Genomic DNA, 24,874 nt, shown 5'->3' with positions numbered 1-24,874 from the left:
CACCACCACACATTACTACAACAAATGAAGCACCTTCTTTCAGCCATCTCAGATTCTCACTGAAACACCATAACTAAAGAAAAAATCTCATTCCATCAGCCATACCATGAACAAACCAACCACCCACCCTCAACCATTTCTCAAATTCTCAGTGAAACACCAAAGGTAAAGATGAAACCACTTTCCATCGACCACACATTCGCTAAAACAGAAATCCAAATCATAAAGATAAAGTCGCAAATCACAAAATCAAAATTTTCACTTCAAACCGCAAATGAGAAAGCCACAAAAAGCATTTGACCACCACCACCACACATTACTATCAATAAATGAAGCACCCTCTTACAGTCATATCTCAAACTCCCATTGAAACACCATAGCTAAAGAAAAAACCCCATTCCATGAGCCATACAGAGCAACGAAAACATTGCTATGAACAAACCAACCACCCTCTTTCAACCATTTCTCAAATTCTCACTGAAACACCATATATAAAGATGAAATCACATTCCATCAATCACACATTCATAAAAAATCGAAATCCAAATTATGAAGAGAGAGCACAAATCACAAAATCTAAATTTCCACTTCAAACTACAAATCAGAAAGCCACAAAACGCAAAGAGAAGGTCATTCCATAAAAAGATATAGGTGATATCGTGGGAGTACGAAGAGCGCGATAAACCGAAGGGAGATCCGAAGATCAGTGGGAAAATGAAGAGTAGAGAGCCAACTCGTTGCCACCAGAGAGAGATCAGAGGGAAGATGGAAAGAACAAAGACAACTCGTCGCCACCATAGAGAGTCGCGAGAGAGACGTGCGAGAGAGAGAGAGGACCGATCGAGAGAGATGAGGGCAGAAGAACGCAATCGCGATCAAGACAGATGAGGCAGAAGAGAAGAACGTGGGGTGATGACCTCATTCACAATCAAGTAGAATGTAAACGTAGCCAACAGGGACTATTAACGTAATAATGATAGGATAAAACGTCAAGACCTGTGTTTAATGAAAATTATCGTAACAAGCCGCAACACCGCACTTTCCAAACACAATTGCCTGTGGTTTCTCACCGCGCTGTGATGAAAAAGCTACCACAAACGGGGCATCAAATTGTAACACAAATATAGCATCAAATCTATAAACTCAATTACAGCCTTAATGGCATGAAAAATGGTTTCCATAACATGTCTTTATAAATACGAGGCAAAAATACGAATAGACTGACATTTTCCTCGATTCTCTCTACAAAGATTTCAGATTTATTCTACTCTCTTACTTCTCTCCTTCCCTATCCACAAAGGACAAACTAGGATCCAATAAACATATATGAAAAAAATCAAAGTTTAGGTGTTAGTTATATTAATTGATGAGAATTGAGTGGTATGTATGTAAATCTTCCTTTCATTATTTACATGATTTACAGTTCTATTTTACAACAAAAGAAACCAGCTGCCTCTTGTCCTAAACAACAACAACAACAACAACAATAATAACAATAATAATAATAATAATAATAATATAAACAAGAATTTGTGATTTTTGTTTTGTACAGATCAATATGTAATCAATAGAACAAGACAAATCCTGATCTCCTTTGGTATTTTTCTATCCATGACCATGGAACCGACAGAAGAATCTTTCCACCTGTTCAAAACATCAGTTTAGTTGTCCAGAGCTAAGCTCAATGATTAAAACCAAGCTAATAATAGAAATTTTTTTTGATGTTATGTCCTTAAATATTTTTTAAAGAATTCTAAAAATAAGGAGCAATTTCATACATAATATCTAAACTTCCACTAATTACAAATCTAGCGCCCCTCAACCTCCATCTTTCAATTTTCCACCCAAATATATAATCTCAACATAAAATGTATAAAAATATATAAATATATAGATATTATTCAAATGATCAATGATTAAGTACCAAAAGATTTGATTTAGTGTGCAATGAGGCAAAAAAATATGTTAAAGTTCAAGTTAAAGGTATGAATTCAACATAAATATCAAGGTTGAACACATAATATCTAATTTGGCAGTAACAACAAATTGACTAACTTTATCAACATCATTATCAACATTAGTAGAACCTTTAGGCTCCTATAGGCACAAAACATAGACCCAGAGTTTTGTATTTTGACTTGATTGATTTTTGGGTTGGGGCAGAGAAAATTAATTTTATCAACAATTGTTTAACAAAACTTATTTACAAATGAACTCTTCTTGATTTCAATTCTTTCAAACCTTCTCATTTAATTGTGGACCAGTCCCTTCTTATATGGTCAGGCTAATGACACCAATAACAAGTGTTGAACCCCACAATTTTCCTTCAACGCAGACGAGAAGAGAGAAAAATTCTTTAACAATTAAAATTAGTTGTGTGGCATGATTGTATAACAGATTTATCTCTTGGCACTAGTCAAAAAAAATTATGTTGCATCAGCCTACATGTAAAAAGAGATGCAAATGATTTTGAAAAAATTTCACAAAATCCTCCCAATAAATTAGCACATTGAATCCATCCCCTAACTTGTCCATACATCCATTATGACTCCACCTTTCCGCTTATCCATCTAACACATACATAGAAAGCGATACCTTTCTTTTCTTGGGACAAGACATACACCTACTTGTCAAATTGGATTTTCAACCAATCGTCAATCAAGTTAATAGTCTATTCACAGCCAGAGATGTTGTCATATGCATAAGTATATCTTGAAAGAAAAAACTCAAATATTTTCGGATTGAGCATATCCTGAGAGAAGATAACCAATTCACGGACATTTTATCAATAGAGAAAATCTCTGAAATAGATGGTTCATGACGCTGCGCCAACCGGTCATAGAAGAACCTGATGTACTAAGCACCAAGTTTGAATTAATTTTGGGTTGGATCGATTCAATCAATGAATATTTAACAACACAGGTTAGCCCTTCAAACGTCAAAGATTCAAGAAACTTCAATTTTATTATGTGCCAGAAAATTCACGGCAGTAGAGTGATAATCTAACGTCATAGCGTTGTACTAAAATCCAACACACAGATAAAAAAAAAAAGTGAAAGGAGACACCAAGATTTACGTGAAAAAAAAATCATATAAATGAAAAAAATCATGAGATTTAGTCCGGCCAAAGTAATCAAGTTTCACTCCTCCTGAATTAAATAATAATCACATATGTACAATAGCAATTTAGTTATAATTGACATAATTGGGCTATAAAAAATATAATTCTTGGCTATAATAGCAATAGCTAGCCACATACTTAGATGATGGTTGTAATAATAATAATTGGTCACATAGGTCAAAGTCATAAGCTATAATAGTAGTAGTTGGCTAAAGAAGCTATAGTTAAAAAACTATAACAGTAGTAGTTGGTCACAAATGCTGTATTTGGTTGCTACAAATGCAATACTTGGTTATAAAGGCTTAGTCGGTGACTGTAATAGCGGATTGCCAATAGAGACCATAATTGAAAACTGTAATAACAAAAATTGGCCACAAAAAGTTGTAATTGCTAAAGTAGCAATAGTTAGTCATAGAGGCCGTAGTTAGAAACTGTAATTGCATTAATCGGTCACAAATGATGTAGTTAGTTGCTACAAATACAGTAGTTGGTTATAAATATTGTAATATGTGGTTGTAAGTAGTAATTGTTCATAGAGGACATAGTTGAAAACTATAACAACAGTAGTTAGCCAAAATATCATAATTGGTTACTACAAAGATATTAGTTGGTTGTAAAGATTATGGTTGATGGCTGCAGTAGCAGTAGTTTGTCACATGGCAATAGCAGTTAGCCACACTACAACAGCTGCAAGAAGTGGTCACCGACAGCTGGTGGTCGACAGGAGTAGGTGGTGACGACATGTGGTAATTGATGATGGCCGACGAACGGTAGTCGATAATTGCAGACGAGCGGTGGCCGACGGCTACAGAGACCAATGGTTACTCGTTCGGTCTTCTCCATATCAGACTCTCTAATTTCAGCTTCTCTTATTCGCCTAAGTGAAGAGAGTCTATTTTAGCATTTTGAGTGGTGGTGTTTTGGTTTTTTAGCACATAACTTCCCTAACCACCTGATCGAACGGTATATGTTGATCCTCCCTAATCATATGTGACTTTTTTAATGATCGGGTGTCTTAATGATCTCATAATTTAGTGATCTTGGAATTGTTAGATTCTTGTTGAGAAATTTGATCCAGCCAAAATATGTTAAATTATGGAGAATAGAACTTGAAATATTAGACATTTCCACTAGACTAAACCATATTGAGCGTCTTAATTTTATAAGCCATTTGGTTAGATCTTGGATTGATTTGAGTTTAAGCTTAACAAGTTGGTATCATAGTAAAATTTAAGATTTATCAAAATGAGAGTTGCCAATGTGAATATTGAGAGATTTAACAGTAAGACTGATTTCTCGATTTGAGGAAGCATGTGAAAGCCATTCTAGTTCAAATATAAGTGGGTAAGGCTTTGGAAGGAGATGATTGTTTGCCAAACACTTTAGATGCAGATGAGAAAGCAAGGATCATGAAGTTAGCATATAGCATGCTAGTGTTGTAACTTAGCGACCAATTAATACGTGACATCGATAAAGAAATGACAGATGTTGGAATTTGGTTGAAGTTGAAACAAATGTATAGGACGAAAAATTACAAAATATAATTTATTATAAAATAAAATTAGTTGGATCTAAGATTTCTGCAACCAGGAGCGTGAAGGATAATATGGATGTTTTTAATAAAATTGTCATGGACTTGAAAATCTTCGAGTTAAAGTTGACGATGAAGATTAGGCCATTATTATCTTAAATTCATTGTCAAAATCGTATGCACAGACAATGAAATATGTTGGAGACCGTCTTTGGAGGAGATTCAGACGACTTTGAAATACAATGAGATTGAAAAAAAAAAAAATTGAACAAAAATCAGAGGGAGCTCTGGGATTGAATGTTAAAGGTAGATCAGAGAAAAAGGAAAGAAACAAGAAAAATTCCAAGTTGGGATCCACATCTAAAACTAAGGATCTGTTTGGGGCAGCTGTTGATTATTTATAATCTGCTGATAAGCAAATTATTTGATCATCTGCAAATTATCAGAATAAGCTGGCTTGCTGTTTGGGACAACTTATTCAGAATAACTTATTGGTAGTTATGGCTGTATAAATGACCTTCTTACCTCTGTCTGGTAAAACTGTTTGGGGCAGCTTATTTAGATAACTTATTGGTGATACAGAAGCATATAGTGCAGAAGCATAAAATCAACACAAATCAGTTCCAAAAGATGACATACAGTTCTCACTCTCATGGGTATCAGAAAAAATAAAAAAGGATAAAGACAAGTACAACTACAATGAGATATATTAAAATATTCAATTTCAAACTCTGACTTAGTATGTCCTCAGATGCACTATCAGTCTGAGAAAACATGGGATTCTCATCACTGCTAACAGTGTAACAAGTGGGACTATATTCTGCCAACCTTTTTTATTGAAATAGGTGGTTGGTCTATTTCCGATCTCAATCTCGGTGATACAGAAATTGCAGAAAATATTTATAACTTCTTTATCACACATCGCTGACGGACCACCTTCATTTGTCTTAGCCATGGTGAAAATATATGAAGAATTGCATATGCATAAGGAAAATCATACTGTAAATCAACATGCATAAGAAAATTGTTGAAGAAATAATTGCAGAAGCATAAAGCTAATTATGTACATAGTTATATATATATATATATACATAATGACATAAGAATTATGTGGTTCGGTCAAAAACCTACATTCAAAGAAAGACATCGAACATGTTTTATCATGCAATTGTGTAAGGTTACATAGCTATAAATCTCAAGGGAGAACAATACAACATGCTCCAGCTAACCCGATGTGCTAATAAAAGTACCTCAACTAACAAATAAAAGTAGCTAACCTTATACCAATGTCAAGCATATTCATGAATGCTAATTTAGCAAGCCAGTTTTTTCTCTTTATATTTTTGAGTTCACAACATTCAATGAAAGAGATATTCATGAAGCTATTACAGGCTTCATCCTGTTGTTGTACCAAAATATTCATGAAGCTATTACAGGCTTCATCCTGTTGTTGTACCAAAAAGGAAATGTTGCAATGTCGTGCTTCATCCTGTTGTTGTACCAAAAAGAAATGTTGTAGTGTTTTTGGAAGGTTTTTTAGATTCAGGGAATAGGATCTAGTCTTGCCGTTTCGAATATGATATAAAAATAGCTAATGCTAACTTCTGATCCTCATTTTGACAGCTATAAAAGTGTCAAAAATGATTGTATAAATGAAGATGATCTTTTTCCTTGCTACTGCTATATTACTTAATACTTTTCCAAATTCAATTAAGGGCAAGCACAAAAATATCACCCATATATCAGCAAGAATACCACCGTTTGAACCTTTAAAAATAGAAAATGCACTTTCTATTTTATCCAAAAAGGTTAGTAGCATGATTAGAAATAACTACAAAAAACTGCAATAGGCTAAGCTAGCCCGTAAATTTTTCTAAACACTATTTGCCACCCCCAACTTAAGAGAATTTATCGGTACAAGTACATAAGTGGCCATTTTTTACACTGACATTTGAGATGATTCATTTGAAACCAAAATGGTTGTTTCAACAGCCCAAAAAACCTTAAAAACTAATGTAAAGCATCGCCATTGCACTGGAACACAGATCCAATGCATTCATTGCACTGTACAACCAAAATGGTAGTTTCAAGACCCGAAAAAACCTTAAACAACAGTGTCCAAATAATCAAGAGAACTTTTAAAGGATTTGCTCACCTGCCATACTTGCGATATTACCAGAAAAAAAAGAAGTCAAAAGTACACTGGAACACAAATTCAATGCATTCAATGCATTCCAAAATAATCTAGTAAAGACATCATCAAGAAAACCCTAAACCATCAACCGAATCTTGCAAAAAAATGAGAAAAACAATCGAATCGATGTTCGCGAGGGAGAAGATCGGGGAGGGAGAGGGCGAGGGAAATCACCCAAGGGCACGGGTGGAATTCGAGCCCTAAATGCCAGTCGCGAACGCCGAACGTATCTGTATCCCCGCGTGCGACTCCGTAGGACAAATAGAAGACCGCGCTTCGCGGCATTTTGAAAACGCCTGCCGAACGCGGTTTCCAAACAAATAAGCTGTCCCAAACGGGCTCTAAATTCGAGTGTTTCTTGTGTGACAAGGACACTATAAGAAGAATTGTCCTGAATTGAATAAAAAGATAGGGTAAAACACGAGAATTTGGGGATGCTTTAGTTGAATCTAATAGCTTTGTGGACTCGAAGGTTTTGGTTGTTAATACAGATTCTAAAATCAACAATTGGATAAAGGATTCAAGTTCTTCATTTCATATGAACCCTAATAAGCATCAGTTTGCTTAATATAAAGAAGTAAATGGTGGGAAGGTTGTTAATGGGAAACAATATAGCTTGTAAAACGGTTAGAATAAAGACAAATGGTGGAGTCATTAAAACTCTTACTGAAGCCAAACATGCATCGGACCTTAACAAGAGTTTATCGCTCGATACTCTCAACGTTATAGGTTTCACATGCATATTTAAAAGTGGTGTGTTGAAGGTTATCAAAGGTTCGGTATTATTATGCAGGGCAATACTGAGTGTTTTATAATCATTGTTGGGAAAGACTGCTACCATCAGTAGATGTTTCAAATGGAACAGAAATAGATCATACAAAGCTGTGACATATTCGACCAAGTCATATTGGTCATAAAGGGCTAAATGCTCTGCAAGAACAAAGAATCTTTAGCAAAGGTAACGTTGATCAGTATGATTTTTGTGAGCATTGCGTCTTTGGGAAACAAATTTGATAAAGTTTATTATGGGAGAACAGGATACTAAAGATGCTGTTGATTACATACATTTGAATATTTGGAGACTAGATCCTATTTTAACTTTAGTTGGAGGCCGCTATTTTATCACCTTCATTCATGATTTTTCTAAGAAAGTATGGGCGTATGTTTTCATGCATATAAATGAAACTTTTAAAACAATCAAACAATGAAGAGTTTTGATTGAAAATCAAATCTGAAAGAAAATCAAGAGGTTGATGACAGATAATGTCCTTGAATATCTTAACAGTAAATTTATTGTGTTTTACATAAGACAATGGATATTGCTGAGAAAATGAATAAAACTATTCTTTAGAAAGTTAGATATATGTTATCAATTGCAAAAATAGATAAGTGCATCTAAGGTGAAACAGTTAGCATTGTTATGTGTCGCAATCCAACTCGAGACTTAGAATTAGCTAAGATGAGAGCAGACGGTCAGACAGTGAAATTAAACTTTCTATTATTTTTATTACTAACAATTTAATATCCATATAATAATTGAAAAGAACCACTAAAAAGACAATTTAATTAATAATTAAAATTTTATCTTTTCAGTTGTTCTCGTCCTTTGTAAACATTATCTCCTATGCTACTCATTTTATTCAAAAGTTTAAACCTGAAAGAATATTAAAACAACATAATGAATTATCTGAGATAATCTAGAAACAATCACACTTGTAAACTACAGTAACCAAATGAAAAAAAAAAACAATATTCGTGCTGATCTTCATATTTCACCATATAAGATCTTATAATATTTTAATGTATGTGTCAATGACATTTATTAAATGAAAAAAATTAAGCTTTAATATGTATTAACTTTAACTAAAACGTCCTTTTTTTATTAACCGAAGAAGAGAGAACCAGGAAACTGAAAAAGAAGAAGAAGAGGAATTGAACAATCAACACTTTTGCTCTATAAAGGGATGTGCTTGAGTGAGGCAGAGGTGAGATCCACTTACCTGGGAATCAAGAAGCATGCGAAGGAAAGGAGAACAATGTAGGAGGAGGTGGCGTCAGTGTCAAGCAAATGAGGCGTTGAGTAGCTCTCGTGTCGTGCAAAGGCAAAGGGGACGTCTAGACGCTCTCGCAGTGTCGTAGCTAGACGAGTCGGCGCAGAGTAGGAAGGAAACAAAGCAAGATGCGATTGAAGGAGTGGAAGAGGGAGGGCAACGACATCTATGGAAGAGCTCTCGTGCAATTCAATGCGTAGGGTGCGGAATCGCGTGGTTTAGGGCAAGGTAAATAATAATAAAATGAATATATATATACATATATAGATATATATACATACATATATATACATATATATAGATATATACATATACATATTGAATAGAAAATTAAATGAGATTACATAAAGTAATTTAATACTTAACTATTGAAATGCAAATAATATATTAAAATAGTAAATTAATTAAATTTTATATCATGTTTATTTTAGGTCGACATCAAGACAAATCAAATAATAAATTCATCGTCATCAAGGTGAGTATTATTATTCTTATAATATGATAATATTTTGCTTCTAAACCAAATAAATTTACTAGTATTGTCATTAATTATATTAAAATTACTAAAAACTCATGATTTTAAGTTCTAGTAAATTTTTATTCATATTGTCAGAATGGTATGTGTATACGACATTATTCAAATTATCATAAATATTGAATTATTTATAAGTATATTGTATGTTCTGCAAATATGAATGAAATATATTTTTAGTAGCAAGTGATTTTCATATAATATTTGTACGTGTATGATTAACTATGATAGAGTCACTCTTTTATAGTACTAGCTGAGAAACGCTAAGGTACATGTACACAGAACTAGAAAAATATATTGATATTGAAATAACTTAAAAGATATAATTTTTAGACGGTGCTCAAATGATACTTATACAGATGTAAAAATATATAGATATGTTATTGATATAGTAAAATTCATTGAATAACATCAAATATTCACATTGATTTATTAAAACCTTAACTTGCATGTATATTATTTTTTTCTCATAATATTACTATAGTTTAGGAGTATGAGAATTTCATTGGCTTGTTTAGTTCACTGTTATTTTTTGCAAACTAACTTTTCAAGTAATTAATTGATTGAAAAATGAGCAATAGAAGAAAAATTATTTGTATAATACGCGGACAACTAGTAGCGAAATAAATTTAAATGTATTGCTTTAATTTAATTTGATTAATTGTTCTTTCATTTGTTAAATATTAAATGAATAAAGAAAATTTAATTCTTGTCGTTCGGTCGTCTGTTCTCGTTTTAGGTAACTACAAGCTTCAAGTCAGGTCAAGATATTAATTGTACTCTTCGAGATTTAATATTTAACTTCTACTTCATTTCATTAACATTCATATTTGTCTTAGGAGCACCGTTAAAACATAAATCAACACACCCCTGACCAATATTATCTCGTCGGCACAGTGATTCGTGACTGAATTAATATGATTATCAGAAGTGAAAATCTGTCTATTCATCTCTAGCTAATATTCTCTCGTCGACACAACAATTAGCAATCTAAGCATCACAATTGTATATAGTGGTAAGATAACATCTTACAGCACGGGTACATGAGTGCCCCCGACCTTGCACCGTAGAATGGTGAATTACTCTTAGCATGCACATACAAATATTAAAATATACATTATTTTATTCTTCATATCATTCATTCTTTTCTAATGAAATATTTTACATTTATCTACTGATGAATAAATGTAATCTTACTAAACATATAAGTCATGCAATAAACTGATATATGCACATATATTAAACTCTACATATCATATGGTCATATAACTTCTTAAGAAAACTATAATAATATTATTTTTATATGATTACTAATATGCATGCTTAATACAGAATAATATGAAGAGTGAATTCTAATCTAAGCCTCAATGATATATATAAAGTGTGAAAATTTATAACATAAATTGAATCACTATTGCAAGATTTAAACTCAACCCATTAACTTTCCTAATTCAAATATTTCCAATTGATCATTTTAATAAATATATGGTTCTCTATTATAATGTTGATTTGCCAGCTACTATACTCTTTACTTGTTAACACCCATAATTATGGATTCCGCATTCCTACTGGATATTTTCTTCTGTGGCCTGTTTATCACTATAGCCCCTAAATTAGAACGGTTAAGCTATGGGATTCTAGCATCAAAAACTTCTTCGAAGTTCCTTTTGCAACCTTATTTTCTAGGGATTGTGACAAATGGGAGAAACTTTCTTACTGCTGCTTCTTTAGTTCTTTGGCTAGCATTTTATTTCATTCAAATTTTCATTGTATACTAGAATTTGAAGCCACTTTAGCCTAAGAAATCTCTAAAATATGCTGAAATTCAATGGTGATGAATTAAAACTTGCACTATATTTATCTATCTATATATATATCTTACATGACATTAAGGAATTTCATATTTGGGTCATTTGATGGATTATAAGTAAGACTTCGAGGTGTATAAAGTTCATTTAACAGTAAGAAGTGAAATAAAATTCTAATTTCATCAATACTCGTGTTATAGGATATGGATCTCTCAAGCACAAAACAGGTTTTAATGACTACTTTAGGGGGCAAGTCTCCCTGCATTGATATGAGACTTGGTTTTTAATTAGGTAATTTATAATATTATTGTTTGAAACAAAAGAAGTGTATTTGTTATCTTTATATTAACAGTAACTAAAACTTGTTAGAATTGAGAGTTGTTAACCTGAGGTTGATGACTTTTACATGGTAGTTTGGAATTAATGAAGTGTTTTCAACATCAAAGGAGATTGATATTTACTTAAAATAATAATTATTAAAATATAATTTTTTTTATATATTTCTTTTCGCATCTCATGCTAGGTATGCAGTAGCCGACCCTACACACTATAAGATACCACATCAATAAACTTAAATGATTTGAATATGTACAACAAACAATTGAAAATATACCCATTAAACAAATAAATAAAATTAGTGTCAGAGGACTTCGAAAAAGAGGAGTCTGAGTTCGACCTAAGATAATATGGATAGAAGTAGTTCAGGATCACAAATAATAAGTTTAACACATTAAGCAATATTTAGTAGGAACAACTGAAAAGTGATGAGACTGACTATAATTTAGGATAAAAATAATGGTTATAATGGTGATGACGATGATATTTTCTCCAGTTTAACATTACTAATACCACTTGTTGAGAAATTGGGGAGAAGAAAAACAAGAACGACACAAATTCAAAAGAACACAGAGATTTAACGAGGTTCGGCAAAGATGCCTACATCCTCGAGAGCAGAGCGGCGACCTCCTTTTCAATATTCAGAAAAGAGTACATAATACAAGATTCAGCTCTCTCAAAGACCTAGGATTACAAACAGGTTTATTTATAATCTGAGAGTAAACCCTACAGTACAATATGTAATTCCCAAATTACCCCTGTACCGTACAGCCCCAACCCACATAACGTAACTTCCCGATTTGGACAGATTCTTCAGCTCCGCTCCGCTCCGCTTCGTTCCAGCATCTGTCCCTATATGGTATATGAGTCATATCATAACAAGATACCTGGGAGTTACACCTGCACCAATGTGGATTGGGCCATCATGTTTCTGCTGCGCCCTCGCTGATCTCAACCCACTAAATTCCAAGAGACACACCCCTTTAATTACAAGAGACGTCTCTTCATTTCAAAAAACTCCAAATTCTAGTATTATGAGTCATACCTAACAATTCTCCACCTTGGCGAATATTCAGCCTTTTAGGAGAAAATTTCCACCTTGCGCATATTCAAACCCTTAGGAGAAAAATCTCCACCTTGTGAATATCCTGCCCTTTAAGAGAAAATCTCCAACTTGCGAATATTCTGCCCTTTAGGAGAAAATCTCCACCTTGCGAATATTCAGCCTCTGAGGAGAAATATCTCCACCTTGCGAACATCCTGCCCCTTAGGAGAAAATCTCCACCTTGCGAATATCTTTGCAAAATATCCCCGCGAAACCACTGTTCGCGAATAATCACGTCTGCTCGCTCGCCAACACCCTATCGAACTCCACCTGTCGCAACTCCTCCTGCGACGAACTTGCAAACTCCGCTGATCGAACATCACCAAACTCTTCTGTTTGCAAACGCTCTTGTTCACGGTAACTGCACACGAACTCCTGTTCGCGAACTCCACCTCGCCTTATGCCGCGAAGGTTCATGAACTGTCACGCCTCGAAGTCGCGACGCCGCCTCTACCGCGAACTCCCCGAAGCATAACTCGTCGAACTGCCGCAGCTCTTTATCCGAACTGTTTCGCATCTGTTCGTTCTCGCGAGCCCGTCTGCCTTGCGCACAATCCACAAAATTTTATATTTTTCTGCGTTGTAGCCAAGATTTTCTTTCTCCAGCCAAGAAAATTCAGAAAATACTTCCAAATTTTCTAAATACTTCCAAGCTTGCTTCTCCGCAAGATTCCTTGTTGAGCCAGAAATTGTACTTTGATTATGCCACAAATCCTTTTAAATAATCCCTTAATTAATATTTCTTAATTAAGTTTCCAAGAAAAAGGATTTTCCCTTAATTAAGTTTTCCAAAGAAGCAACAAAATCTTTCTAAAAAAGAATTAAAATATTCCCTTAATTAAATATTTCATTTAATTAACTGAATTTCAAATCATTTCCTTTCTTCAGTCTCCAGCAAAAGAAATCTCACCTCCGCAGATCCAACAAAGAAAATTTTAATTAAGTTTCCTTAATTAAATATTTTCTTTAAATCAACTTAATTAAAAAACAAATTTTCTTTAATTAAGTAATATTCAAAAACTTTCATTTCTTCAGCGTGATAAGAATTTATTGATTTCATTCATTTTTCTTCTCTGCAGCCTCCAAAGGAAACGAATCGAACCAGCAAAGGAAACAAATGGGAAGATTCCTTCCAATTTCTCCAAGAGAACATTCCTTTCACGAATGCGCCGAACCTTCCTTTGCAAAACTTCCTTCCTTTTCAGATCCATGCACAGAAGAAAAGATTCATTTTTGTCGCTGAAACAGAAGCACGAAAGTCCCTCCTGCGACACGAACTCTTTCTTCCGTCTCCCGCCTCCTGCGGGAATAGTGCGTCTGCGAACTAGGCCCTGTAGTAGCGATCCTCCGCTCCTTCCCAAGTCGGACAACTCCCTAGCAGCTTTCCGCACCGATTTCTTCCGCACCGAAGCCTTCCACACCGCGAGGCTCTCTGTCGCGATCCTTCTGTTCGCGAACCCAGGCGATCCGTTTGTTCGCCGACTGGAAAGGAGGAAGCAATCTTCCGCGCCTCCTGATCTTCTCGCAAGCCGCAATTCGCCGAACACCTGGAATTCTTAAAATCTAGCTGCCAAATCTTCTTTCTTCCTATGCCGCCAAAAATTTTCTTCCCCTAAACCCCGGCTCTGATACCACTTGTTGAGAAATTGGGGAGAAGAAAAACAAGAACGACACAAATTCAAAAGAACACAGAGATTTAACGAGGTTCGGCAAAGATGCCTACATCCTCAGGAGCAGAGCGGCGACCTCCTTTTCAATATTCAGAAAAGAGTACATAATACAAGATTCAGCTCTCTCAAAGACCTAGGATTACAAACAGGTTTATTTATAATCCTAGAGTAAAAACCCTAATACAATATGTAATTCCCAAATTACCTCTGTACCGTATAGCCCCAACCCACATAACGTAACTTCCCGATTTGGACAGATTCTTCAGCTCCGCTCCGCTCCGCTCCGCTCCGCTCCGCTTCGTTCCAGCATCTGTCCGTATATGGTATATGATTCATATCATAACAACTAAATATTCCTAGAACATTCATATTCCCTTCAAAATTTATAAAGATTAAGTATAAAATTTCAAGCAAAAGTTGGCTGGAACAAAGAAAAGTAATAAGGCTGCCTCAAAATAGTAAAGGATAACAGCTATAATGGTGAAAATGGTGATGATAGATACATTACTAAATACCACCATCGTTATCTTTGCAAAAGTGAAGTACACTTCTCAAGTATAGGGAAATGACAGCGTTATACCGGTACCAAGCCTAAGGATAAATTTGTCTTTTGTACGCCTAAAGGTAATTTAGTTTATTATTATTATCGTTGTTGGGTATAAATAAGCTTATTATGTTTAGGGTTGGAGTATGCATGAAGATTGAGTTGTGAATCTTAGGTTTAGGATTTGGGAGAGATTTCCCACCTCTTGAATTGTAAGAATTGGGAGACCTCGCCTAACTTTCGAATTGTAGGTGTTGATCTTTTGCATTTTTGTTGAGTTGTTTAGAATATTGAAGAAAATAATATTTTGCCCTAATTTTTGTGGAGAAGTGTGATTTTGAGGTCAAATTGTGTCAAATTGGTATCAGAACTCAAGATTTTGAGAAACGGATCACAAAAAGAGAGGATCAATGGAGATGGAAGCTGAAGCAAATAGAGATCTCTGAAGGGATCGGTTGAGAGGTAGGAAATGAGAGGATTGATCGACTCAACAAAGATTCAAAACTGGCTCATGGGCGAATATAATATGGGGGGAAACGAGGGAGGGAGAGGAAGTTGGGGTGAAGATGCTAGGGTTAGGAAGTTGAAGATGACAATCTTTGAGAGGAAAGATGAATATAGTTGGGTGTATCGGGTGGAGCGATGCTTCACGGTAAATAGATTAGATTGGGAGGAGAAACTTATGGCGGCTGGATCATGTTTGGAGTGAAAATCCCTAACCTAGTTTCAGTGAAGGGAGGCTACATACATGATCAGTTTATGGAATAAATTTAAGAATTGTTTGTTGGAACGTTTTCAAGTCATTTGGAAAGGAGACCTACATCAGGAGGGGACGATCAATGAGAGATTTGAGCTATTATCGAGACAACTATGAGGATTTTTGAAGCATAATTGAAGGGTAATTTCATGAAGGGCCTAAAGCTCGACATATGGGCAGATCTCCGACTATTGAGACCGTGGGGATTGAGGGAGACGATGGAGCTCGCCCAGATGATGGAAGGCAAAAACCAGATGAGGAAGGACAGCAAGAGCAACACAGATGGGGCCACGTACCGATCTGCTTCAACCACGACAATACCAAAAGCTCAACATTGGAAGTCCTGAGGGAGGAAGTACGGGACATGAATAATGGGTCACGCCCGGGAGCGACACTCAAGCGTCTAACAGAGAAAGTAGTTCTTGAGTAGCGAGCAAAGGGTTTATGTTTTAGGTGTGATGAGAAGTTTACCCCATAACATCTTTGCAATGATCGAAAATTACAAGTTTTCATGGTGCACGACGAGAAGGCAAAGGATGAAAAAATAGAATCAGTTGTGGTGGAGGAGGAACACTCTCACTTTTTCCCACATTGAGGACAAGGTGTCTTTTGGGGGCAAGAATATTGTTACGTCAGTACTCAGTCTAAGGGCAAATTTGTTTTTTGTAAGTCTAAGGGCAATTTAATCTTTTATTATTGTTGTTGTTGAGTATAAATAAGCTTATTATATTTAGGTTTGAAGTATGTATGAAGATTGAATTGTGAGTCTTAAGTTTAGGGTTTGGAAGAGATTTTCCTACCTCTCGAATTGTAAGGATTGGGAGAGATGGCCTAGCTCTCAAATTGTAAGTGGTTATCTTTTGTATTTTTGTTGAGTTGTTTGGAGTATTGAAGAAAATAATATTTTGCCCTAATTTCTATAAAAAAAACATGTTTTGAGATCGGATCGCAGCAGACAGCAAGATGTTAAAAATGTAAATATCAAACTTTAGGTATTAGATATTAAATATCAAACTTTAGGTGGTATTAGATATGTAAATAAATAAAAATAGTGTGGTATGTATGTAAATTTCCCAATTTAATAGCAATTGTTAGGAGTATACTGACCTTAATACTTTGAACCCGGGACACAAATTTCAAAGCCCAAATAGCTGACCTCATCCGCCATCTCTTTAAGTCTTCTCAGAACTGGAAGAACCTGATCTTTCAAGTCAGGTCGGTCCTCAGGTCTTAGTTCCAAGCAACTTAATCCCAAAAGAACCAATTCCTCTGCCAGCCCTTTAAGCCATTGCCCAGCTTTAGGATCCAAAATCTCCATCAGCTCGCCATCCTCCATCACCATTTCTACAGTGTGGGCAAGCCCCATTGGTGGTTTCGCAGTTAACAACTGCAGAATGACCACCCCCAGAGCATAAATATCTGATTTTGGTGACACCAAGCCCGTCCTCTGGTACTCGGGGTCTATGTAAAAGAAAGTCCCAACAGGAGCCGTGATAATGGAATTTGCCGAAGGAAGTAAGGTGGATAGACCAACATCACCAATTTTACTCACGAAGTTCTCGTCAAGCAAGATGTTCGCAGGCTTGAGATCACGATGAATAATCGGCACTAACTGCGAATGATGTAGAAAAACGAGAGCTGAAGCGACCTCCCAAGCTATCCTCAGACGGTGATACCATGGAAGTGGGGGTGTGTTATACTTGCATTTCAAGCGGTCATCAAGACTGCCATTCTTCATGTACTCGTAAACTAAGCAGCCTCTCGTAGGACAAGCTCCGAGCAGCGTAAGAATGTGAGGGTGGCTAATTCTAGTCAGAATTTCAACCTGGAGAGAAAAAATGGATTTAGAAGTTTGAGAAAAGAAAGTAAAAGTTTAGCATAAGGAACTCATATGAGAAAAGTGTCAAAATAGTCTCATGACTATTTGTAATTTATAGAAGTGCTAATTCAGTGGCCATATTCTTTTAAAGAGGTTAAAATAATCCTCTAATGAAACTATTTGAACCAGATTAAATGAGTACAGGGGCTAACTTGACACTTTTATAGACTTTGGGACTAAAATGGGCCCATGTAATTTAACACTTTTCTCGAACTCATATTGTAGGTACATTGAGCCTTAGTTCAATCAATATTTCAAGCCAGGTTGAAATAATTTATGAGCGAGAGAAGAGTCAAAATAGTTTCCTGACTCTTGCAAGACGTGCATTCTGTCTTGGAGTTTATAAAAGTGTTAGTTCAGCCCCTATACTCTTTTAATATGGTTTAACTAGTACCAAGTGAGGACAATTTTGGCCCATTTTTAAACAGTCTGGGGACTAATTTAGCATATTTATATATTTCAGGCTAAAATATGTAAATAGTCAGGGGACTATTTTGGCAGTTTACTCATTTATGAGCAGCTATCAACCTCTTGCTTGAATTGCTTGGTTCCACATTCCTCATTTAAGTTGAGAATTTTCACAGCAGCGATTTCATGATGGAAGTTACACTTGTAGACTGTTCCATTTGCCCCTGTTCCAAGCTTTAGTGCATCAGAAAATGATGAGGTGGCAGATTCTATCTCTTCCCAAGTATAGTTATTGTACTTCTTGTTATTGCTGGAAATAGATCTTTCCAGAGTTTGTTTGTCTTCAGGTTTACGTGTTGTTTTAACCATTGATGCCTCCTTGATGCATTTCTTCGCAAATAAATCAAAGTTTTTGGCCTCCATTTTGATGCTATTATTCTCTTTTAGACTGGCCCTTTCCTCATCATGGCTTAGTTCATTCAACTATTTTAAAAGAAAGGAGCTAATTATAAAATAGTGATGGGAGCTAATCATAAAATAGTGATGATGACCAAACTGTAAAACTTCAAGCATTAAAACATACTTCATGAGAAACAAAATGATGATTTCAGTTTGTGCGTCTCAAGCATATAGCATGATCATTTCTCAACTCAGTTTTTAAGCTCAAAATAAAATTTTAAAAATATGGAAAAGTTCCAGAGAAGATGAATGACCAATAAAACACTTTAAGGGCATTTACATACGTACCACCCAATCTAACAACGAAATTTTACATATCACATCACAAAAAACAACAATTTTAATGTATAGATAGGATGGTATGTAAGTAAAAAATTTAAGTTTAGGTGTTGTGTTAGATAGAAATACATAGGAATTGAGTGGTTATGTATGTAAATCCAACACTTTAACATTGTGTTTATAGGTGTGCTCGGTTACCTTATGCCCTGGTAATAAGGATTCGCTCAAATCATTCGACATTGCGGACCAACCCAACTCAGATGAATTGAAATTTGCACCATGATATCTATAATTAGACATTTTGGATTTGCTGCTCTGCAACTCGTAAGTGGATGAACTGACAGTGCTGATATCATCCTCACTGTTTGAGGAAATAGAACTATGGAGGATGCTGCAAGGGCTACCAGTGTCATCAGATTTGTTATCTTCGGTGGAAAGAATTTCAACGCGGGGGATTTGAACGTGCATATTCGGAGGATTTAATGACTTTTGTAAGGCATCTGCATCCACTGATTCTGAATGAAGAAGATAGAGTATGAGAACATGCCTAACAATTGCTTTAAGTCATGTAATTCACTTTTTAATGAGATATTATGACGAAAAGGGTTTGATTTATGAAAGAAACAGTATATGACATGAGAGCAAAAAACAATGTCATGACAATGATTGAAACCTTTGTGACACACTTTTTAATTTTAATCTTAAATTCAAAGAGAGCAAGATTCCTGAATTCAGAGATAAAAGGTTTTTAGATGCTTAAAAGTTTTACAAATAAATCAGAAAACAATTTGCATATTTTATATACAAATTAAAAGAAATAATTATTTTATTTTATTCAATAAAAAATATATACAAATTATTAGAAAAAACTATTAAAAAAAGTAATTGTAAGTAGTGTTGGGACTTCTGTTTTCTTGATATATATTGGATCAGACAAAAAGCTTTGATTACCTGAATTGCATGAAGAACTGATACAAATTCTCTCATTGTTGGATCTTTCATCTGTCCTGGTGCGCACAGCTAAAAGCTTTCCTTTTCTAATCACAAAAACAGTACAGAAGTTCGGAGTGCTCTCAGAAATCTTGTTGGACATTTTGATGCCTTTAAGTTTCCTACAAACATAGGAGATATCAGTTAATTTCTGATTTTTTCATACATATAAAATATGTCATATAGCAAATAAACATTTAATAAATGTTTGGGAGCATCAACATTATCCTAACTAAAATCAAACTATGACGAAGCTTGTAAGAGATAAGGGTACTGTTTTAAAAGAAACTATACATTATATTTCCAAAAGTTTCCTTTTGTTTGGGCAGTTTACTGTTTTAAGAGAATTAAAATATTTTATTTATGTGTGCTAAGGTTAAGAGGGACGCTAAATCTGATATGGGTTTTCCGCTGGTCAACAGTTTTATGTTTTACAGAGTAAAATATAAAAATAGTCATGACTGTTTAATTGGGTCATTTTAGTCTCAAGAGTTTATAAAAGTGTTAAATTAAACCACAGACTTTTAAATTTGGGCTGAAATAGTCCTCAGGATTTAAGCCCATATTAAAATAGTCTGAGGACTGGATTGGCACTTATATATACTCTTAGACTAAAATGAACCCCTGCAAAGAGTCTGAGCTGCTTTGCCACCTTTCTCATACTTTATAGGTCACGTTCACTAATAGCATTGTTAAGGGACAATAATGGGTTGCAATAATTTGCAAGTTTTATAAAAAGAAATGGTCCTAAATCTCTTGAATCAGTAATTTTATAATAAATCAATCGAATTTTCATAGAAACAAACATTAACAATGATTATCATAAACCAGTGAAAGCATGTAAAGCACTATTTCTATACTTTTTTATCAAATTTAAAAGCTTCATATAACATGTCAAAAATGAGTTGATCTGGACATAACTCTGGCAAAGTTCCACAGTTCTAAAGTATGACTTAACAAGAAATATATCTTATGAGTCAACATGAAGTAAAAAAGAAAGTTTGCAGAACTTAATACATAGGAAAAATATAGTAGTATCAGCATGTGAGGACAAGGAATATATATGTCTGTACAGCACAAAAAAATAAAAAAAAAAACTACAAAAGTATTTATGTGAGGCAATGCACAACATTGATTTCTTCTGATGGTACATGCCCAGGAAGCTAAATGGTTTAGAGTATCTAATGCAACTTAGATAATGCTATCTAATGCAACTTTAGATAATGCAATGAATATAAACCGCACAAAAAAAAAAAAAAAAAATCACAGACTGCTAAATACACAAAAAATGCACCCTCCTTTGATGTAAATCTAAATATATTAAGTTTGAACCAAAAAATAATGCAAATATTGATTGAATTATAGGAAATCAAATGGAAAATTCGAAACCCCAAAAATCAACTAACAACTAAAATTTTACACCGCAATTGAAACATTCACTAGAGTAAATTTGACCAGAGAACAAGACACCTACAACATTGATAACAAAATACTTTAGAAGAAAAAGATAAATGAAAGATATCACCAAGGTGACGAAGATCCAAGTCTCATGTCAAAAGAGCCAGCATTCCCTAAAATTTAAGCTCAAGAAAATCTCATATCCAACAGCCACACATAATTGAAAACAGGAATTTGAATTGAATCCAAAAGCCATCTTTTTACATGCCTCAAATTTATATATTAAAAAAAATTTCTTCCCTGTCAACCAACGGCCTCTAACATTGGTTCAAGTGATGTGAATGAGACCACGATAGAATTACAGGTCTCATTTATTCCCAAAAAATAATTTAATTAATTAATTACCAAAGACGACCCAATTGTTGCCAACCTCTCAAAAGTATGACTAGATAAATTCCACCAAAATAATTTAAAAATTCCTGCATTGAACAAATCTGAGGGGTTGTGAAACCTTTTTGTTAAGATATGAACAGTATCCAACCATCCATATTAATTTGGATTGAATATATTTTTACAATTAAAAATGCTTTTATGACATTCACATCTAAAAATGTTTCTTAAAGCCGCAATGCCATATCCAAAGTAGAGCAACATCAGTACATTTTATGAGCAAATATTCTTTATGCATCATAAACATTCTCACAGCTCACAAAACTATGGCACATATAAATCTGACAAGGATATTGAAATATATCGATATTGATAGTTTAAAAGAAGTAAATTTTGATAAGGCTTAAGATTTGCAACGAGGGTTTCTTCGATTACAAACCGTAATTTTCAAAACATAAATTAAACAAATTTCAATAAATCTTCTTCAGAAAATAGCTAGGCATTCATGTAAAGAAACTGGCTACGCAAGAACCTTGTAATCATATTTCTAGAAGAAGCTCCAATGACAAGCCTGGAAATATTAAAATTTTCAACCTCCTTTCCAATTTCTTTTGCTACATCATCACCTTCCCTTACCACGATTTCCACCTCTAACTGCATATTAGAATAAAAAATAAATTAGTCACAAGTACTTCTTCCTACTAAAAGCTATAGCAACTTTGATCCACCACCCCACAACTAATATACAAATAGAAACCTCACCTTTCTACGCGAGCAAATTTCCTTATAAGGAAAAATCATTGCACGTGTCTGGCATTCTATATCTTTTTTGTATGCGGATACTATGTCATCACGCACTTGAGAAATGGGAACAAAGGCCCCCACTAAAAACAACAAAAAGAAGCAACGAACTATAGTCAAATTTTAAATATTATACTTAAGATAAAAAAACAAAAACCAGATATGGAGGTTATCCGCATAAGAAAAAAACAGCATACTTTAACCAAGACAGTATCAAGATTTATATACTAGCAATGATTCTTTTTCAATCGTATAACCAACTGTCAATAAAATCAAGAAAATTCATGCTGATCTACACCATGATGAGAACCAAAAGACCAAATCCAATAAGATTTCGTGATTCAACCATTCATCAGCTAAATAAATTTGGCATGGGAATGGGCAAGCCATCTTCATTATTATCAATAGCCTTGTCCCAACCACTTCAACCCAAGTTTTTGAGTCCACATTCTCCATTTATTTATCTTGAGTGTTGTAGGAGACGTTTATTCTATTTTCTCTTAGGTAGTCCAACTAGTGAAAATGTTTTGCAAAACTTATAGCATAAGTAGGGAAATTCTATGAAATATTTATAGATGAAACTTTAAAGAAAAAAATTATTAATTTCAACGTAACTTTTCTAGTTTTGATTTGAAAAATGAAAAAAAAAATGAGGAGAGAAAAGTATTGTCCCAAATAAAAGTTATTGTCTACCCTCGGATATGATTGTTAAGCGTAATGATATTTTCTATATCTAGAAAATCTAAATCTCAATTAAGGACCCCTCAATTATTCCTACTTGCATATCTATCTATGGCATTACAACTGTCTTCCATAATGCTACCCATTATTGATTTGATGTGAAAGTTGTTGATGTTTTATGCTATGTTCAAAATTCATCGATTTAATGGATAAAAATTTTCAGCTCATGCTTTTTCGATGAGAAATAAAACTAAGAAAAATAGTATCTTTATTCTCTCGGGGTAACTAAGATTTCAAGCTAGTTGAAATAACTCTCATGGTGAATTTGACATTATTGACTTAGCAAGTGCTGGAATGTGAGTCTGCAACTCTCCATTAGGATAGATATTACCTTCTCAACTTTGAAGTCATATTAATCCTATGAATTTTGTTTACTTACTTTTTACTAGAAAGTTCTTTCTAATTGTTTGTTCATGTAACAAATTCACATTTCACCATTTAAAAATAGTTTGTATGAGAAATAGATGTCCACAAAAACATTCAAAATGGCTAATGTAACACAATTTTCCATTTCCAATGTGCAGATCTTGACATGAATTATATAACAAATATCATATAAATTAATATAATACTAATGATGGAGGAAAAATGAATGACCATTTACAGCAATAATCTTCGATTCTTCATTCCCATGCATTATAAAAGATGACGTAGTCTGTGTCATTACATATTTCTTACCTAAAAAATGGACTCATATGTGACAGAGGACATATTTTTTGCAGAAATAACATTAAAGGGGATCAAATACAAAGCCTGGCTACAGATAGTTCAATTTCAGCCATATTGATTACAGTTAATTAACAAATAGATACATCGAGATAGAATAAAAACAAAAGAAATCTTACTTGGAGTTGGAATCGTTTTGACGGGCGGACGAACATAAAATAGCTTCAAATGAACTCTCTCCACAGATAAAAATGCATCCAAAGCCCATTTAAGCGCAAGCTTGCTTCTTTTAGTCCCATTGATCGCAACCAGTATGGTCGAAGAGTAATGAAATAAGGACTCTCCCTTGTCCGCCATTCCTTTCTTTGAGCTATCTCCTTTCCCAACATCAGCTTCCATTCTCTTGGCTTCTTCCTTCTCTTGCGTTTCGATGCTTTAAAAAACAAAACGCAGAACCGTCCATCACTAACGCAACACAGACACCAAAATTCACGCTTCTAAACTATTACAAACAGATAATCAAAACCTAAACCTCCATTAAAAAGCAATTCATAAAGAAAGGAAACTGAAACCCAGAGTAAAACAACAAAAGCCAGAACCTACCACTTCAATCGAACGCTAATGTATAGAATCCAAATCTCTAAACTACCGCAAAGCTCCAAGCAGTATAGTCGACGAAAAAACAAATGGTGAACAAGTGTGATCTTTCCCTCTCTCCTAGGGCATCTTCAATCGTTCAATCGTTCAGAGAAAGGAAGAAGATACCATAAGGGCCATTAAGAAGCCTAGAAGTAAATAATGTCCATGCAATTATGCCGCCCATCTGCAATTAAACGCAGAAGAGCGTGGCAGCCAAAAAAAGTCCTACGAAGGCCAAGCCGAGCAAGCACATTCTTAATTTACCCATCTTATTATATTTGAGGTCGACTGATACGACAAATTTAAAAAAAATTATTGTAATTAATCATACATAATTAGTTTTAACGGATAATTATATGCACCCCAAACATTATTATTTAATATTTTTAACTACAGATATATTTTAAGACATTTATAGTAATATGATTAAATTATTTTACAGTATTTTAATAAGATAAACTTACATTTTACGGGCATTACAAACATAGTTAATAATAAATTTATTAAATTATAGCTTATTTTCTTTGACCGCGTAATATAACAAAAATGTTAAAATAATTAACAGAGCATTAAAC

At 34.3% G+C, this 24,874-nt stretch overlaps 1 protein-coding gene across 1 annotated transcript; it reads right to left on the bottom strand.

Moving 5' to 3' along the window:
• Positions 1-1,533: 1,533 nt before the first annotated feature.
• On the bottom strand, positions 1,534-24,528 carry LOC110032780 (U-box domain-containing protein 52-like). The gene is made up of 9 exons (XM_020736533.1): positions 24,264-24,528; positions 23,840-24,093; positions 22,215-22,336; positions 21,985-22,106; positions 19,626-19,786; positions 18,873-19,189; positions 18,057-18,419; positions 16,757-17,474; positions 1,534-1,644 (listed from the first exon to the last, which is right to left on the bottom strand). Exons 2-8 carry the CDS (start codon positions 24,057-24,059, stop codon positions 16,758-16,760), a joined length of 2,022 nt encoding a protein of 673 aa, XP_020592192.1. The 5' UTR covers positions 24,060-24,093; positions 24,264-24,528; the 3' UTR covers positions 1,534-1,644; position 16,757.
• Between the last annotated feature and the right edge of the window lie 346 nt (positions 24,529-24,874).

Source organism: Phalaenopsis equestris, unplaced genomic scaffold, assembly GCF_001263595.1.
Source record: "Phalaenopsis equestris unplaced genomic scaffold, ASM126359v1 Scaffold001027, whole genome shotgun sequence".
Taxonomy (NCBI): domain Eukaryota; kingdom Viridiplantae; phylum Streptophyta; class Magnoliopsida; order Asparagales; family Orchidaceae; genus Phalaenopsis; species Phalaenopsis equestris.
The sequence above is the reverse complement of the archived record's forward strand: the minus strand, read 5'-3'. Positions and strand labels throughout refer to the sequence as shown.